At 42.6% G+C, this 17,028-nt stretch overlaps 3 protein-coding genes and 1 long non-coding RNA gene across 5 annotated transcripts; 1 reads left to right on the plus strand and 3 right to left on the minus strand.

Annotated features, from left to right (window-relative positions):
- Window positions 1-75: 75 nt before the first annotated feature.
- LOC6646053 (probable serine/threonine-protein kinase yakA) lies at window positions 76-10,581 on the minus strand. Of its 2 annotated transcripts, XM_023177930.2 has the most exons (6): window positions 10,058-10,581; window positions 9,272-9,980; window positions 8,883-9,163; window positions 8,673-8,781; window positions 1,009-2,261; window positions 76-940 (listed from the first exon to the last, which is right to left on the minus strand). In XM_023177930.2, the coding sequence occupies exons 1-6, from the start codon at window positions 10,226-10,228 to the stop codon at window positions 572-574; spliced, it is 2,892 nt and encodes a 963-aa protein (XP_023033698.1). In that variant the 5' UTR covers window positions 10,229-10,581; the 3' UTR covers window positions 76-571. The 2 variants fall into 2 exon arrangements, with proteins under 2 accessions (XP_023033698.1, XP_023033699.1); XM_023177931.2 differs by lacking the exons at window positions 76-940; window positions 1,009-2,261 and adding an exon at window positions 4,329-6,918.
- A 276-nt stretch (window positions 10,582-10,857) lies between these two features.
- Window positions 10,858-12,105, minus strand: LOC124460586. Its single transcript, XR_006954493.1, has 2 exons — window positions 12,053-12,105; window positions 10,858-10,896 (listed from the first exon to the last, which is right to left on the minus strand). It is a non-coding gene; the product is annotated as an uncharacterized LOC124460586 (long non-coding RNA).
- Window positions 12,106-12,678: 573 nt separating this feature from the next.
- LOC6646054 (ubiquitin carboxyl-terminal hydrolase 5) lies at window positions 12,679-15,484 on the plus strand. Its single transcript, XM_002068892.4, has 2 exons — window positions 12,679-13,370; window positions 13,444-15,484. Exons 1-2 carry the CDS (start codon window positions 12,845-12,847, stop codon window positions 15,408-15,410), a joined length of 2,493 nt encoding a protein of 830 aa, XP_002068928.1. The 5' UTR covers window positions 12,679-12,844; the 3' UTR covers window positions 15,411-15,484.
- A 128-nt stretch (window positions 15,485-15,612) lies between these two features.
- Window positions 15,613-16,983, minus strand: LOC6646055 (alpha-1,3/1,6-mannosyltransferase ALG2). Its single transcript, XM_002068893.4, has one exon. The coding sequence runs from the start codon at window positions 16,904-16,906 to the stop codon at window positions 15,641-15,643; it is 1,266 nt and encodes a 421-aa protein (XP_002068929.1). The 5' UTR covers window positions 16,907-16,983; the 3' UTR covers window positions 15,613-15,640.
- Window positions 16,984-17,028: the final 45 nt, after the last annotated feature.

The raw sequence follows: 17,028 nt of genomic DNA on the forward strand, positions 1-17,028 counted from the left end.
GTTTAGTTTTGTTTTGTTTTTTTTTTCGTTTTTGTACAAGAACAAACACATACATAGGTACATACAATACATAAATAAAATTTTACATATAGTTTAGGGATTTCATAAAAAAAAAAATAGATTAGCTCAATTGCTGTAAAAGTTTTCGCTTTACTTTACAGAATACTGTGCCCCGATTCCGTTCGTTGCACAGATTTAAAAAACAATTTTAATTTTCTCTTTTTCGTTTCTCTTTTCTTTCTTTTTTTTTTTTTTTGATATGGCGCCTTTTGATCGCCTTTCGAGCAGTCCTTGTACTCCTTTTTAGGGGATTTTTTTTTTTTTAATTGTGTACAGTGGGACCGCAACAAATGAAAAATTTTCAATGCAGCATGTCAGAAATACTGCGTACTGCGTCCAAAACAACAAATTCGACAGACGGCGATTCCCTGAACCAGCCAATGGATCCACGCCCGATCCATAGATTAAACCCAATTCCATTTGGAAGGCCGTCGTGCCACAAATACAAATATGCCGGCCGAAACAAAATTGGGGATAATGATCCATTGATCATCGGCCCCATTTTGTTTATTTATATTGATTCCGTTTTGGTATAGTGACGATTTGGACCACCGCCGCTACCACCGCTGCCGCTGCTCACATAGGGTGATCCCTTACTGCTGCTACCAGCCCCGCTGCTGCTGCTGCTGCTGTTCACTTGGTTTTCACTGCTGCCGGCAGCTGCCTCATTATTAAGGCGTTCATGATACTCCTGGAAGCAGGGAACAATGCACAAATTCGTTTGACACTCAGGACAATGGTATTTCGTTTTGCGGCGCAAAATGCGTCCATGCCCATCGATGGTGTTCCAACAAAAATTACAACCCAATGCCGGACCCGGTCGTATTACCGGGCAGTGACTAGAACGCGGATTCTCCAAGGTAATGATTTCCCGTTGGGTCTGCCAAAAGAGGATTACAACAATTAGACAATTAGAATTTCAGATTGGAGATCACAGGGTGTGCTTACCTGTGGAGAAGACACCGAACGCTGCAGTTCCTCGTTTTTGACGCGCAGCGTGGGCAAATGCTCAAACGAACTACTCGTCGTCGTCTGGCCGGGATGTAAATGATGATGTGTGTTGCTCGACCCAGTTGCCGATTTGGAGCTGCGAAGCTTATTTCCGCCTCCATTCGCTGCATCGCTGGCCTTGATGCGTAGCTGTTGCTGTTGCTGCTGATCGATGGGGTGAGAGTGTGGTGAGGAGCGTCGCTCCGGAGCCGGCTCCGAGCTGCCCCCATATGTGGGTGAGAATGATGGCTGGCGACTGATACTGCCACTGCTGCTGCTGTTATTATTATTGTTATTGCTGGGACCAGGCGTGGGAGATGTGACCACAGAGACAGCTGCTGCTGCTGCGGACGACACCAACGAGGAGGCATTGGGACTGGCATTCGTTGGCGTCAGAGCCGTCTCACTGGACGCGGGTCCAGCAACAACACGCGTGGGTACCACATATTGTGATGAGCCCGCCGGAGGTGGTGATCCCGATGCGTATATTGACTCGGGTAGCGAGATATGATGCGAATGATGTAGCGGCGTCGGTGACACATAGGTAGCATTGCTGCCGGACAGCGGATGCGAGTATTGTCGATGCAGCGGGGCAAACGGATTGGTGCCTGTAATGCAGGATGCCGAACTAGAGCCACCAGTTCCATGCAAAGAGTGCTGGCGCGGCAGCAACGGATCCGAATGCTGCTTTATGAGATACGGCGTGCTCGGCGGCACACTGAGCAGATGTGGCGTAGACGATCCCAGGCTAGGAGCCGGCTCTGAGGCATGCCGCTCAATACGTGGCGGCACAGTCAGCAAATGATGATGATGATGATGCAACTGATGGGCAGCTGGCGTGAACTGTTGATGATGTTGCTGTTGTTGGTGCGACGACGATGTTGTCGAATAGTCCCGAGCTGTGGCTGTCGTTGTCCCAGCCGCATTGAATGGATCAAAATCAAGAGTTGTGGCAGCCGTATCTGGTGATATCTGCTGCGTCGATGATAAACTATCGCTATCGCGTTTCACCCGCGGCTGGCGCGTTAGTACCCGATTCCTTTTGGTCCCCATCACACTGGACGATGGCGATGGCTGGGTGGCGGCACCCTCGACTGGCTCAACTTCAGCTAAGCTAATGGAGCGATCGAAGCTGCCACCACTGCCCACGCTACTGCTACTGGTGGCCGCCAAAGACGGATGCGGATGTGCTGCATGCGCTGGACTTGGTTCTGCAAGAAACACAAATAAATGCAAACATATGTATGTAGTAAAAAATATGTTTCCAGATCGATTCCTGTTGAGAAAGAGAATGAAAGTGTGTAGAGTTATTTGGTCCATGGGAAGTGAAGTCATCGACATGGTGGTTGGTTACATTGTAGTTTTGAAAGTTTATTCGTTTCTTGCACATCGACTACAGTCTAGAATGTTTGTTTTCACTTCGTACATGATATCGCATCTTCTTCTTCTTCTACTACTCATCATCATCATCCATCGTACATGCAACTTATAATACAATCGTTTCATTTATGCTCTTTGCGTTATTTTAATTAATTATATATATATTTAACACACATAACTACCATAGTCATAGTTATTGGTACCTTTTTGCAATTGTAGGAAACAGAGTTAGTTATACTTGCTTATTGTTTCTGCTATTTACTTTACTTGTTTTTTGTTTTGTTTTCTTTGTTTTTTTTTTGTTTTGTTTACATTTAAGTTTATGTTCATCTTATTTCTTATTTATTTTTTTTTTTATGTATTTCTCTGATTTGCATTTCTTTTTATAGTGGTTTCTGTGGGGAGGCGGGTTCTTGTGGATTTGGGGAGGGGAATGGATCTCTCTGGTTTTGTAGTACATTGTAATAAAAAGTCCATTATTAAGGTTTATGTTTTACTTTTCTATGACTTCTAACAAATCACGCTTAGTATGCCTTGACACAATATATAAAAAGTTGTTTTTGTTTTTTGTTTTGTTTTTTTTTTTTCTCTATTAGTTACAATATGTATATGAATCGTATTAAAAAAAACCACACTATTCGTTATCGTATTCGTTCTCCTTTCTCCTTCATCTTAACTCTTGTATTTTTGTTCTTTAAATTCTCCATTTATTTTTTGTTTCTCTCTTTTCTTTTTTTCTAAGTTTTAGTTTTAAGATTTAGTTTTGTTTGTTTTACTATTTTCTCATTTTGTTTTTGCCTTTAGCTGCAGTCTCCATTTAGGATTTTTGGGTGGTTACGAGTTAATTAGGTTTTTTTTTTTTTTTGTTTTTCTTTTATATATATTGCATAATTTATGGCCTTCTGCTGTCCGTCATTAACTTAACTTGCTGTACCGTATTTATATCGTGTCTGGTAAGTATGTACATATATAGTTTTGGGTTATATATTTAAAATATGTACAAAGAAATATATCTATATATTTGTGTTTGTTTGTCTATTAACAAAAATTTAAAAATCCGAAACTCTTTCAAGATATGTGTGTGGCTATATATGATGTATAGGATTGTGCTTGTGTGTGTGTAGGGACTGGGGGTCGAGGTGGGGTTGTTAGGTGAGGTCAGGGATCCATTTCACTCCATTTGATAACAATCAACTATAAAGCAATGCCCCTTATAACAGAGACTTGGCTTATTTTCTGCATTTTTAGGAAGAAATCATTATCGTTGTATAAGAGTGTGTCGTCTGTTTGCATGTGTGTAGAAAGGAGCGTATAGAAAAAAGAAGGACATGAGAGCCTGGCTAAGTTCGGCTATGCCGTAGTATTTATACCCTTGCAAAAATGCATTCCCAACCCGTTTTTTTCGCAAATCAAGCAAATTAACATTCAAACTAAAAGATCAATTCTATGAGATTATTTTGTTAATTTATTTTTTTTTAATTTTGCCAATATGTATCTTTCAAAAGTATATATTCAGTCAAGTCAAAATTACTAAACAATTGCTTTGCTTTACGCTCCAAACATTCCTACAATTGATTCTAATTGAATTTTGCCATAATTTAAAATCAAAACAAAACCTCATCTTTTGTTTGTTTACAAAGAAATATAGTCAACTCTTTCGGGCAATTCAAAAGTCGTGCTGATCAAGAGGCTGATATATACGTTTTAATGGGACGATATGTCGCCTCTTTCTGGCCATATTTCAGGTAATGGGTGAGAGGTGGTGGGGTGTAACCATAATTTTCTTCTTTTTTTTTTGCAAAGGTATTTTTAAGAACAAAAAAAAAGTTAAACATTTACAAATATATATACACATATATATTGGTTCGTACATACATAGATATTATACAATTCTTCAATTTTATATATAATTTGTAAGTTTATTGTTTAGTTTAATGCCTAAATAAATCCATAACTAAAACTGTTTCATTTTCCATCTATACACAAATTATTAAAGGGATACTACTATTGATTTAAATTGTTTTGAATCAATGAATGAATAAATGAATGATTGTTTGTTTGGCTATTTTCTTCTTTTTTTTTCTTTTTTTTTCGTAACATAATAGATAAAATTTTTGGAATTCGTTAGGAGAGAAGAGAGAAGTAAGAGATAATCTCCGAATGATCGAAGTAATCGGATGCCAATGCATATTCTGTAGGTTTGACAAGTTTATGCATTATAAAAAAAGAAAATGTATGTGAAAATATTATGCGAAAGATGATTTAAAATTGGGATTAGGATTGACTGGTACGATTTGAGTTTTTCATTTCAAAGCAGACAAAATACAAAGAAATTGTTATCGATTACGAAATGCATTGGCATATCAAGATCTGTTGGTGTTGGTCTATATATATATATATATATATATGTATATATAAATCATTTCCGCCGCTCGTGATTAACACTAATAAAATTTTATAATTTATGTACAATTACAATATGATTTTCATTTTATATATATATATATATATTGTATATAAATTTATATCTGTACTACCGATCTCTTAGTTAACAAATCGTAAAAATGTATGGGGTTCAAAACTTTAAGCTTAAGGAATTAAGTTCTATGCATTATTACAAGTGTGGCCGGCTCTTCCTGCTTTCTATGCTCTGCTCAGCTCAGCTTAGCTTCAGCTTTTGTTTGTTTTGTTTTTTGTTTTCTTTTTTTTTATTGGGGGGATTGGGGGTGGGGGAGGGATGGGAAGGAGAGTCGTTGTCATCCTACTACTTTTGTGAATTGTTGTTGTTGTGCTGCTTCTTCTGGTGGTGATTGTTATTATTAGTTGGTGGCCATGATGGTGGTGATACTCCTCTCCCTCTGGTATGTACACTAGTTGCTGCCGTTGCTCTAATACCTGTATCGAGTTTAATTATTATTGGGGTTTACACATCGGGAGGAGGGGTGGTGGTGGTGGTGGGGGCGGCGGGTTGTCCGGTATGGTCTGGTCGTAGGGGTGGCTCGTGCTTGTCTTATGATTTCTCCAAATATTGCAGGCCAGTGTTAACCAGCGGCGGCAGCGTACTATTAACCATTGGCGCCACCGTCGGAGCTGTCACCGTAACGAAATTATTGATTAGAAAGCTATGCGCAGCCATACCCATGGCAGAGACCGACACAGGAACGGGCACCGGGCACATGGGCATCGGGACAGACATGGGCACAGCTGATATGCTCATTGGTTCCGGCTCATGACCTGCCGCCATAACGGCAGCTGCCTGAAGCAAAGTGGCCGGTCCTGCTGCCGTTGAGGCTGCTGCTGCCGCCGCTGCTGCTACTGATGTGGCCGCCGCCGCCGCCTGCATCTGACTTGAAATCGTATTCTATATTGAGTTAAAGTTAATACTCTGTAGATTCATTGCAGCGGCCGGATTCACATTAATGGTGCCCGCACCCGTGCCAGCAGTCCCGGCACCAGCTCCACTCGCATCGATATAACGCTGCCGCGTCATTGTATGCACACTGCCCGGTGAGTCCATGTAGCGAGCATCGAATAGACTCATCACGCCAATGGCCGGATGGGTATTGCCGCCGCCGCCACTGCCAGGTAGAGAGCCCCCACTGCTGGCCAAACTGGCGTGATGCGGCGTACACATAAGCGAGGGCGTTGGCGTTTCAGGCTGGGGCGGCATTTGCATATTGAGCGTCTCATTTGTATTGTCATCGCCGGGATTCGTTGACGGTGTTGGCGATGGCGATAGATTTGGCTCCTGCTTAACCACACGGGCTTTAATGCTAGGCCTAGACACAGGATAGCCACGTTTCTTGTACTCCAACCAAAGCGTACGGTTGTTCACTCCATAAAGGCGGGCTGCTTTGCAGAAACCTATGCCTCCAGTGCGCACCGCCTCCAAGGCGCGTATAAAATTTTCATCGCCTTGGGGATTCACTGAACGCTTCCGTTTAACCACTTGGCCAGCAGCACCTCCGTTCCCGCCACTTCCGCCGCTGGCCGCGCCGTTATTGCCTGCAGCACTTGGTCCACCAACGCCAGAATGCACCGGCGATTGGGTGGGCGTGGGACCTTGGCTATAAACCGATTGCACCATATTGGATTCGTTGGGCGATGTGGGCGACAGATTTTGGGCGGCTGTCGTATAACCGCTGACTAGATTATTCACGGTTATTATCTGCGACGAGTACGCCTGACCAGAGCCACCCTGCTGCTCCGCCTGTTGTTGTTGCTGCTGGTAATGGAGTTGCTGCAGATGCTGTTGGCTCGCCTGTTGCTGGGCCGCTTCGTGTTGTTGTTGCTGCTGCTGTTGTTGCCGCTGGTCACTGGTGGTACCGCTGGCACCGCCGCCGCCGCCGCCTACGCCACCGCTACTATTCGCGCCGCTGCTTTGATTTCCGGCACCACCGCCGCCGCCGCCGTTGCCAATCAAGTTGGTCTGGCATGCGGGCAGGGAAAAGCGCGAATAGTTTGAGTCGACAACTGTCCATTGCAGACCTGGGAAGGGGAGAGAGAGACAGCTTATGAAAGAATTGTTTTTTGTCGATCGAAATTGAGTTTACTTTTTCTAGCTCTGAGTTCGTTTCGAGTTTAAGTTAAAAAGAAGGGGACTGGGAGTTTGGGTCTTGGGTCAGGGTCAGGGCACAGGGACGGGGACAAGGTTACGGTATAAAGAAGGTGGTGGTAGTGGTTCAACAAGGAGAATAGAAGAAGGTATAAAAAGTAGTTGTAGTAGAAAGATTGCTAATGCTAAATTAATTATCATCAAAGGAAACCGGCTTACGCGTTCTCTTTTCTTTCTCGTAATCTTGCTCGCTCTCTCTCTATCTCTGTCTCTGTCTCTTTCTCTCTTGATGTAATTATTCCCCAAAATAAATTAATATGAACCAAAATTTGTGTTGGAAATTCCAAAATTTAAAAATCAAATCGAAATCGAGAAAGAACAAAATGAATCAAAAAGAAAGAAGATCAATCGGTTTTGCAGGTCTTTGGTATTGATTAGAACTCGCTTTCAACGACGCGGAGGATGCATAAACTATCTAGATATATACACACACATATATATATATATATTCGTGTATATATATATCTGAATCAGAATCATTTAATTAGATCTCTGTACTGTACTAGCTCTCTCCCATTCCCAAGATCAGGCAGGATTTTCTTTACAATGCACAATAATGTGTGTTAAGTAAAACATAGAAAATTTCGGTAAATTGGTCAATATGTTTTTGGTTTTTTTTTTACAAGTAAATTGAATTTATAGCTTTTTCTTATTTTTTCATTTTTAATATTTTAATTTTTCAATATATTCTTTGTTTGGTTTTTTTTTTTTTTTTTTTGATTTGGTTTAGATTTTGCTTTTGTTTTGTGGCACTTATTTGGTAATAATCGATTATTATTTGGTTTTAAATGTTTGTTTTTTGTTTTGTTTTTTTTTTTTTTTTTTTTGTATTTTGCATACTTTATTATTTTAAATTTTATATATATTTAGCTTTAGCATTCATTTCTCCAAGTGCTTTGCGTACTGAAATTTTTGGTTCGGTTTGGTGAAATGCAAGTGAAATGATTGATCGTGATGATGAGATGCATCATAAATGGAATGGGCGGGCGAAAGCTAATGCCTATATTATCATAGTACAAGTATCCACAAATATTTATATATAAATTTTTTTTAACAAACAGAAAGTTTTGAGGCGAATTAAATAACCTACAGTAGAAAATAATACCGCAAATTTGCAGGAACGTTAAACAGAATTTCTAGATATACATATGTATGCATAAAAGGAATGGATTCTTTTTATATGGAAGGCATATTGGTTTAAAAAAACAAACCATATTATTATAGCTCGCTATGAGATTAAGGCATCAGTTTTCATTTTATTCTTGAATTTTCAGCATTTCTCGTATCAGGTTATACAATTTTCAATATAAACAAGATTATTACTTCTGTGAAATGGGTTTTTGTTAGATACACGCGACATATTTAATCTAACTTGCGATCGATTTGTGTTCATAGTGAACCGTTTGATTGATAAATAATATTTTTCGCACGAAATGATATTCAAAACAAAAGAAAACAAGCAACAAAGACAAAAAAAAAAAAAAAAAGATAAGCAAAACCTCTCTAGTCGTAAGGCTCTTAGTCCCTAGCTAAATGATATTTGATTTGATTATGAGTTTTGATGAATGAAGGAGGAGTAAAGTATAGAAGTATGCGAGAGTGTTGATACTCAATTTTTAAAGCTTACCAGAATGCGATGATTGCGAATTGGGTGCATCGTGCTCTGATGGTGTGGTTGCGCCAGAAATATCCAGGGGCATTGACTGATTTACTCCGCCGATATCCACTTCGGGCTTCTGCAATGTAAATTGGCGCAAAGCAATGAGGAAATTTAGTAAATTACTCAATATGATAGAGCAAGAAAGGAGAACGGGGTTAACTTGACCAATTTCATTACAATTTGCATATGGATATGTCCATGGCCATCATCCAAGTCCGAGTCTTGAGGCTGCGGCTCCAGCTCACTGCTAGCCGACTCCTTAAGCAGCTTGGCCGCATGCAGGGAGTGGCCAGCCAGATTGCCAATGGTCGCTGCCGTATTACCACCCGTTCCAAATGGCATTTGGCTCATCTGTGCCAAGCTAAGGCCAGCCGCAGCACCCGCAGCGGTGGCATCCAGAGAGCTGTTGTGTTGCTGCTGCTGTTGATGGTCATCAGAGTTTGTGCGCTCGCCCGACCCTGGAAAAAGAATGTGGGAAATGAGTATGCCAATCTCGATGATATAGAGATGATTATATATAAAACTCTAAAAAAGCTGCGACGATGCTTTACCCATATCACACTCACCGTTATTCGAGGATTTGCGCAATCTTTTGCGCCGCGTAGCCGGTGAGGTGCCTGCACTGAGTGGAGATGGAGTGCGTCGCATCTGATGGTGATGCGTTTGCGGCGCTTGCTGTTGCTGCTGTTGCTGTGAATGCTGGTGATGCTGGTGATGATGGTGTTGGGCCTGTTGTTGTTGCTGCTGCTGCTGCTGTTGTTGTTGTTGCTGCTGCTGCTGCTGTTGCTGCTGCTGTTGTTGCTGTTGCTGTTGTTGCAGCTGTTGTTGGTGATGCTGGTGATGGTGCTGAGCCTGCTGCTGCGCCTGTTGTTGTTGCTGCTGTTGCTGTTGTTGCTGCTGCTGCTGTTGTTGCTGCTGGAACTGCTGCGCTTCACTGCTGCTCCAAAGAGAATCGCCAACATTACTAGCACTGCCGGCACCTAAACTACCGGCAGCAGCTCCAGCACCAGAGCCCGCCACATTAGGGCCAACAAGTTCAGTGCCATCGCTAGACGATTTACTGTCCGATTTTGTGAGAGTGGCCGGATCCGTTGGCATTTCGGCTAGACCCTTAATCTTTAGCATTTCGGCCGTTTTCAGAATGTGCGGCAGCTGCTCCTGGGATACATTTACTTCGCCATAGTACATGAAATCAACCATTGTCTTGAGATCATCGTACTGCACATCCTTTAGTATGACAATTGGATGCTGGCAAGGGTTTGCGGTGAACAAAGCCTAAAAAAGGGAGTGAAAATGGAAAACAATTAGTCATTGATCGAAGAGAGAAAAGATCCACTATCACAATTACTCACCTGAAAGTAAGAACTGCAGGCGGAGAGCACTATTTTATGGGCTTGCAATTGACGACCCTCGGCAGCCAGGGTCACATCCACCAAGGTGCCATTGTGTAGGAGCGATGAACAGACCGATATAAAGTTCGGCTGATGATTGTTCCATCGTAGGCAAAATTGCTGGACAGACATGGTGATGGTGGGCTGGGCGAGCGGGAGCGGTAGCTATAAGCCAGCGGCCACCGCCGCTCTCTATATAACTCTCACACTCCCCCCTTTACACGCTCCCACTCCCTCCTTTGAGACGACACTCTCTCTGTGTCAATTTCACGGAGTCTCCTGCTTTGTCTTTCTATCTCTTGGTGCTGCTGCTGCTCAAGCCACAACAGATACAACAATAACAAAGTTTAATTTCAACTCGAAATGACGAAAACACAACTGATAACACTTCCTATTTTTTTGTTTTATCGCCGCTAGCTGCCGCTCTTATTGATTTTTGCTGTTGTTATTTTTCACTTTTTTAGTATGTTATTGTTGTTGCTGCTGGTGGTGGTGCTGTTTCTGTTGTTGTTTGTTGCTTTTGTAGTCGAGTCGTCTTTCTCTTTCTCCTCCGTTCCACTGTTGCAATTGTCTGATTCTTCTTCTTTTCTTTAATTAAAATTTATGTACAATATTCTTTTTCGGAGGCGCCTTCAAGTATCAGTGTATTTATATATATTTATATATATATAGTATGTGTGTATGATGGTTGTGTTTTTCTATGTTTGTTGCTGGTGGCGCTCAATTTTGGACTCGGGGGTGGGCGGGGGTGTTTTTTTTTAGTGAAGAATTCTATGCCGCACGCAGCGTATGCATATTGGCTGCAAAAGAAAAAGGAAACAAAACATACATCAATCATTTTTTTAATCATTTCCATTCCCGATCCCCACACTTTTTCAGCATCTTCGCGTATTTTAGATGAATTGAAAAAAATCTTTTTTTGTGTTTTTGAAATTATTTTTTTTTGGCCTATGCGCGCGCTCTCTCCTTCTCTCATTTTGTCAGTCCGTCCGTCCCCTTTTCTCTCGCGGACGCTCTTTTTTCTTACGGTTTCTATGTATCTCACAGCTGCTGTTTGCTCTCTCGCTTCTGCTGCTTACAAAAAAAATGAAAAAAAAAAACAGCAACAACAAAAACAACATTGAGACGTGTGTATGTAATTACACAGTCGCGAAAAATTTATACTCACACACACGCAGTTGCGTATGCTTGTGTATTTGTACGTCTATGTGTGTGTTTTGTACTTGTTTCCCTTTGGCTAAAGTTTTATTTTTGATAAAAACGTAACGAAATCTAATAGCTTTATGTCTGACTGGCTAGCAAAGACCTTGAATTTTCTTTGATTCTTATGACGTAATTAGCGCGTCCGCTCTTCCTCCTCATCCGCCGTCACTACTACCGCGCGCGTCCGCCCGCCATCACCTCCACCATCTTCTCTACCCCACCACCTACCACCCTCCCACTCACACGACCACAACCGACGTACTAATCTCGTTGCCTCCGCTTCTTCGCTCGTTTTAATCATCGTATCGATATTTTCAGTGGCATTTTTATTTATGTGACGATGTCGCGCGTTAATTTCCACAGCGGGGGGGACGTGAGGGAGAACTGAGCGTATTGGGGGACTTTAGTTTTCGTTGCCTGGGGCACATGGTTTTTCATTGTTTGTAAAATGCATTTAACTTCATTTCGGATGTATCTTTATTATTTGGCAACAATTCAACACACACACATAATTTACAACGAGACAGAGACGAGAAAATCCTCTTCGACAAAAAAAAATCCAAAAACAAAATGGCGCGCGCTTCTACGAAAATTGTGCGTTTGCATTTGCAAAACAAAAGCTTGTGAAATTATCGACAGCACATATAAATCTATATAATCCATATTCTATATGCAGTTCGGGCACGGGTTTTATATTTTTTGCACATTTTTACTTTAGTTTTGTTTACGAAAAATTAATTTGAAAATTCTTACGTTTTTCTTCACTTCTTTATCTTTGCTTCAGCGAGGGCTGCAAAAAATTATCGATATGTCAATATTCATGTTTTCCATCGATAACTTAGTGATGGTACGATAATAATAAATTTGCACATAATAATTCGCTTGGTAAATATTTACCATGACTCGTGAAGCGTTTTTATTATGTTTTATAGATACCAAATAGTGACTAATAATTTCAGTTCAAAATATGACAATGCGCATATTGAATCTTCTGATTTCGGGGATTTATTTCCAAAAATTTTGAGCTTCTAGGCAATATCTTACGTAACATTTATATCAACAATTGATATGAATAAACATTCAGTTATAGCAAGTATAAATTCATAAGTGATGTACTTGCATTCACGATATGGATGTTTTGCTCTCAAATTTATCACGATAGCCTAAACCCATAAGGACACATTGCTTTTGGTATGATGTGGTCTTATTGGACCAATTAGTTCATTGGACTAGATTTAATTATAATCAGCACTAGAAAAATTTCCCCATCATAGGTACAACATATGTATAAACTAATATCGTTTTACAAATCATCGATGATTTATTTAACGGATTTTGATCGATAGTTTCATCAACTTTTTACTCAGCTCTACCCTGAGTGACACGCGAATTTTGTTGTTGCATTTTTTCGCCAAAGCGTCGCAGCAAGCGCTGCAGCAATAAGCTTCAATAAATCTAGAAGTACATAGCAATCGTAGCTGTAGATATTTAAATATAGATCTGTCAACATTATTCCAATCGAATTGAGTCAAATTGAATAAAATAATGGAAGAACTACGAAAGCATTTATCTAAGGTGAACGTTCCCTGCGGCTCGGGCACCGGCACCGGCATGGGCACTGCGCCCATATACAAAGACGAGTGCGTCTACTCATATGATAATCCGGAGACCCCGACAGGTCTGTATGTATGCCTAAACAGTTTCCTTGGCTTTGGTGAGGCATATGTTAGGCAGTATGCCACTAAGACGGGAAATTGTGTGTTCCTGCATATCAAGCGAGAGAAAACTTTGAAGGAGAGAGAGGCCCAGGATCAAGAGACTGATACAGAGGCCGCTGGTCCGGAGCGTAAAATTACTCGTCTGGCCATTGGAGTAGAAGGTGGCTACAATGAGACTGATATGGCCAAAAAGTATGAGATCAAGGACACCTACAGCATCGTAGTGTCCCCCCATTTGGAGAAAAAGTTACCCTATCCAGATCCAGAGCTGCCAATGCGCGTCACTCAGGCAGTGGAGGCAATTTTGGCAGCCGATTCGGCAATTGCAAAATTGGAGAAGGCCACTTTAACTGGTAAATAGAATTAATTTGCATTCCTACTAGATTAGCTAATTGTTTTATGCTTGGGGTGGCGGTTTTGATGTAGGTACTTGGGATGGAGAAGTACGCCAGACATCCAAATACGCCGAGAATCTCCAGCAGCTGGACAACGGCAAGAAAATACCACCATCGGGCTGGAAATGCGAGAAATGTGATTTGACCAACAATTTATGGTTAAATCTTACGGATGGTTCAATACTCTGCGGCCGCAAGTTCTTTGATGGCAGCGGTGGCAATGATCATGCGGTTGCTCACTATAATGATACCAAATATCCATTGGCGGTAAAATTGGGAACTATTACGGCGGATGGCAAGTCGGATGTATTTTCCTATCCAGAAGATGATATGGTCGTTGATCCACATTTGGAAAAGCATCTCTCCCATTTTGGTATTAACATGGCAGCCATGAAAAAGAGCGAGAAATCGATGGTGGAATTGGAACTCGAGATCAACCAGCGTATCGGCGAATGGTCCGCTTTGACAGAGAGCGAAAGCGAACTGACACCCCTAGCAGGGCCTGGCTATACAGGAATGCGTAATTTGGGTAATTCCTGTTATATTAATAGCGTGATGCAAGTGCTTTTCGTCATACCAGATTTCCAGAAGCGTTTTGTGGGCAACGGTGCTGAGTGTTACTTCAAAGAGTTTCCTAGTGATCCGGCCAATGATTTTAATATTCAAATGTCGAAGCTGGGAAATGGATTACAATCGGGCAAGTATAGCAGCATTGTAGAGAACACTTTGGATACGGAGCATGCTACCGGAATATCGCCTGCCATGTTCAAGAATATTGTGGGCAAGAATCATCCGGATTTTAGTACGAAGCAACAACAGGATGCCAATGACTTTTATTTGCATTTGCTTACCCTATTGGATCGCAATTCGCGCAATCAGTCCAATCCGGCCGATGCTTTAAAGTTTTTGCTTGAGGATCGAGTTGAATGTCTGGCCAGTCGTAAGGTCAAATATAAGACGCGTGAGGAATATAGTTTCCGATTGCCCATCCCTTTGGATAAGGCCACCAATCTGAACGAGGTGCGCGAATACCAGGAACGGGAGCAGGCCGCCCGTGAAAGCGGCCAGCGTCCTTCAGGAGATATTGTGCGTCACAAGGTGCCGTTGCAGGCTTGTCTGGAGCGCTTTTTCGGCTCTGAATTAATCGAGCAATTCTTTTCGACAGCCATTAATGGCAAAACTAATGCCAAGAAGTCCACCCGTTTGGCCACTATGCCCGATTTCCTGATGATACATTTAAGTAAGTTTACCTTGGGCGACGATTGGGTGCCCAAGAAGCTAGATGTCTCAGTTGATATGCCCGATGATCTGGATCTATCGTCGTGGCGCTCTCTGGGCGGCCTACAGAGCGGCGAGGAGCCATTGCCAGAGCCACCGGCCGAGCAGCCGAAATTCACCTTTGACGAGGCTGTCATGTCAGAGTTAGTCAATATGGGTTTCCCACAGGAGGCTTGTAAGCGGGCCTGCTTCCACACCAAAAACAGCGGTCTTGAAGCCGCCTCCAATTGGCTAATGGAGCACATTGGCGACGAGGATATCTCTGATCCGTTTGTGGTGCCCAATAACAGTATTGGCGATAGTGCGGCCAATCAATTTGTGGCCAATCCCGAAAGTCTGGCCATGTTGATGAGCATGGGATTCGATGAGCGTCAGGCTGTTGCTGCCCTCAAAGCCACTGATGGCAACGTTGAACGAGCCACCGACTGGATTTTCTCGCACGCCGACAGCATTGATGAGCCGCAACAACAGTCTGCTGCTGTCCAGACCACAGATGCGCCAACTTCCACCACCAACGCCACCAACTATCGCGATGGCTCGGGCAAATATAAGCTGGTTGCATTCATCTCGCATATGGGCACATCGGCCCAGGTGGGACATTATGTCTGTCACATACGCAAGGATGGCGAATGGGTCATTTTCAATGACACCAAAGTGGCCAAGTCTCAGAATCCGCCCAAAGATTTGGGCTATCTGTATCTTTATATGCGTGAAGAGTAAAAAGCCCAGTGGCCACCCCCAGTCCGCAGTCTGATCTCAGTCTGATTTTGAAACGATAATTAAATTTATATATATATATATGTACGTACGCTCGAAATGTATGCATAAAACTGAAGAATAAAAAAAAAAAAAAAAAACAAAACCAGAAGAAAAGAATCTCTAGAAACCTTCCATCCCGATCCCACAATCTTTAGTTTGAATATTTGTTTCTAGCAATCATTTTTTATAATTTATTCAAGTTTTTTCGAAGATGATTTGGGTCTCAGCTCATGGACAATACTATTTAATCTGTCCGCAAAGGCGTCGAATGAAAACTTTTGCTGCACCCGCTTGTGACCCAAATCGCCCATTTTGAGACGCAGCGCCTCATCACGGAACAGCTGATACATGGCGCCGCCGAAGCTCTTGGGCTCTTGCTCGCAAAGGAAGCCAGTGGAGTTGTGAACGACAGTCTCTGTGGGTCCACCACTATTCAATGCCACTATCGGCTTGGTAAAATACATGCCCTCCAATGGAACGATGCCAAAATGTTCATTATCGGGCGTGTATAGCAGACAGTGGGCTGAATAGAGTAACCGGCACTTTTCCTCATCTGTGGGGGAACGCAGCAGCACGACGTGCTCCTGTAGCTTCAACTCTGTCATAAGTTGTTCAAGCTCTGCATAATGCTCCACATTCTCCAGGCAGCGCGTGTCATAGCCACCGGCTATAATCAGGCGGCAGCGCTTAAAATCTAGCGCAGGAAGCATGTCTCCCAGCAGGCGTAATGAACGCAGGGCTAACGCATGATTCTTCTTTCGCTCATAGCGATTGATGTCCAGATAGATAAAAGCATTCCGCGGCACCCGCGGATGCACAGTGTCGTCCAGCACAGTACAGCGCTGGTCCAGTTTCTGTACCATCTGGTCGAAATACTGTGTATGTATCGATGGATAGAGAACATCCGGCGTTGTCCGGAGATGTCGGAATGTGTCCTGGAAGACGCGTAGCGTGAATTTGGAATTCACCAACACCTTATCGGCTAGCCCAATGGTACGTTCCTCCAGCCAATTGATGGGTGCTCTATACAAACGCTTCAGCAGACCCTCCCTTGAGCTTAGCAATTGATCAGGAAAGTGACAATAGAAAAGGACACGTGGACGATGACGAGCCAAGCGCAAGATCGGAACGCATACTGAAATCAAATCACAAAAGACGACATCAACCTGCTCCCGTTGCGGCATAAAGAAACTGGCATAGAAGGCGGCGTACAGCATACGCATATACGCGCAGAAGGCATAGAAGCGTCCAAAGAGCTTGCGTGGCAACCAATCGCCTACAACCTGCACGGGAAAGCTGCCATCCGCTGTCTCCTTGAAGCAATGGGTGCTGTCATGGTGATTTGTCAGAAAGCTAACCTCGTGACCACGCTGCTTGAGCGCCAAGGCGGCATCGACCACTAAACGTTCGGCACCGCCGATACCCAAATCAGGATGAAGAAACAAAACACGAACCATTCTGATTACAATTCAACATTTAAATTTTGTCTTTTTTGATTTTCCCCTTTGAATAGACTCGAAATAGTGAACTAGTTAGTTACTTACCCAGCCAGCCCTGGTTTCAAAAAATATCGAGATGG

This window comes from Drosophila willistoni (assembly GCF_018902025.1).
Source record: "Drosophila willistoni isolate 14030-0811.24 chromosome XR unlocalized genomic scaffold, UCI_dwil_1.1 Seg105, whole genome shotgun sequence".
Classification (NCBI taxonomy): domain Eukaryota; kingdom Metazoa; phylum Arthropoda; class Insecta; order Diptera; family Drosophilidae; genus Drosophila; species Drosophila willistoni.

Excerpts from the sequence above, each read along its gene's own strand:
- LOC6646053 (XM_023177930.2), bottom strand. The coding sequence starts at position 10,228 with ATGTCTGTCCAGCAATTTTGCCTACGATGGAACAATCATCAGCCGAAC. Across the intron at positions 9,164-9,271 it reads GCGCAAATCCTCGAATAACG|GGTCGGGCGAGCGCACAAAC; the intron begins GTGAGTGTGATA and ends TTCTTTTTCCAG. Across the intron at positions 8,782-8,882 it reads GACATATCCATATGCAAATT|AAGCCCGAAGTGGATATCGG; the intron begins GTAATGAAATTG and ends TTTACATTGCAG.
- LOC6646054 (XM_002068892.4), top strand. The coding sequence starts at position 12,845 with ATGGAAGAACTACGAAAGCATTTATCTAAGGTGAACGTTCCCTGCGGC. Across the intron at positions 13,371-13,443 it reads GGAGAAGGCCACTTTAACTG|GTACTTGGGATGGAGAAGTA; the intron begins GTAAATAGAATT and ends GTTTTGATGTAG.
- LOC6646055 (XM_002068893.4), bottom strand. The coding sequence starts at position 16,906 with ATGGTTCGTGTTTTGTTTCTTCATCCTGATTTGGGTATCGGCGGTGCC.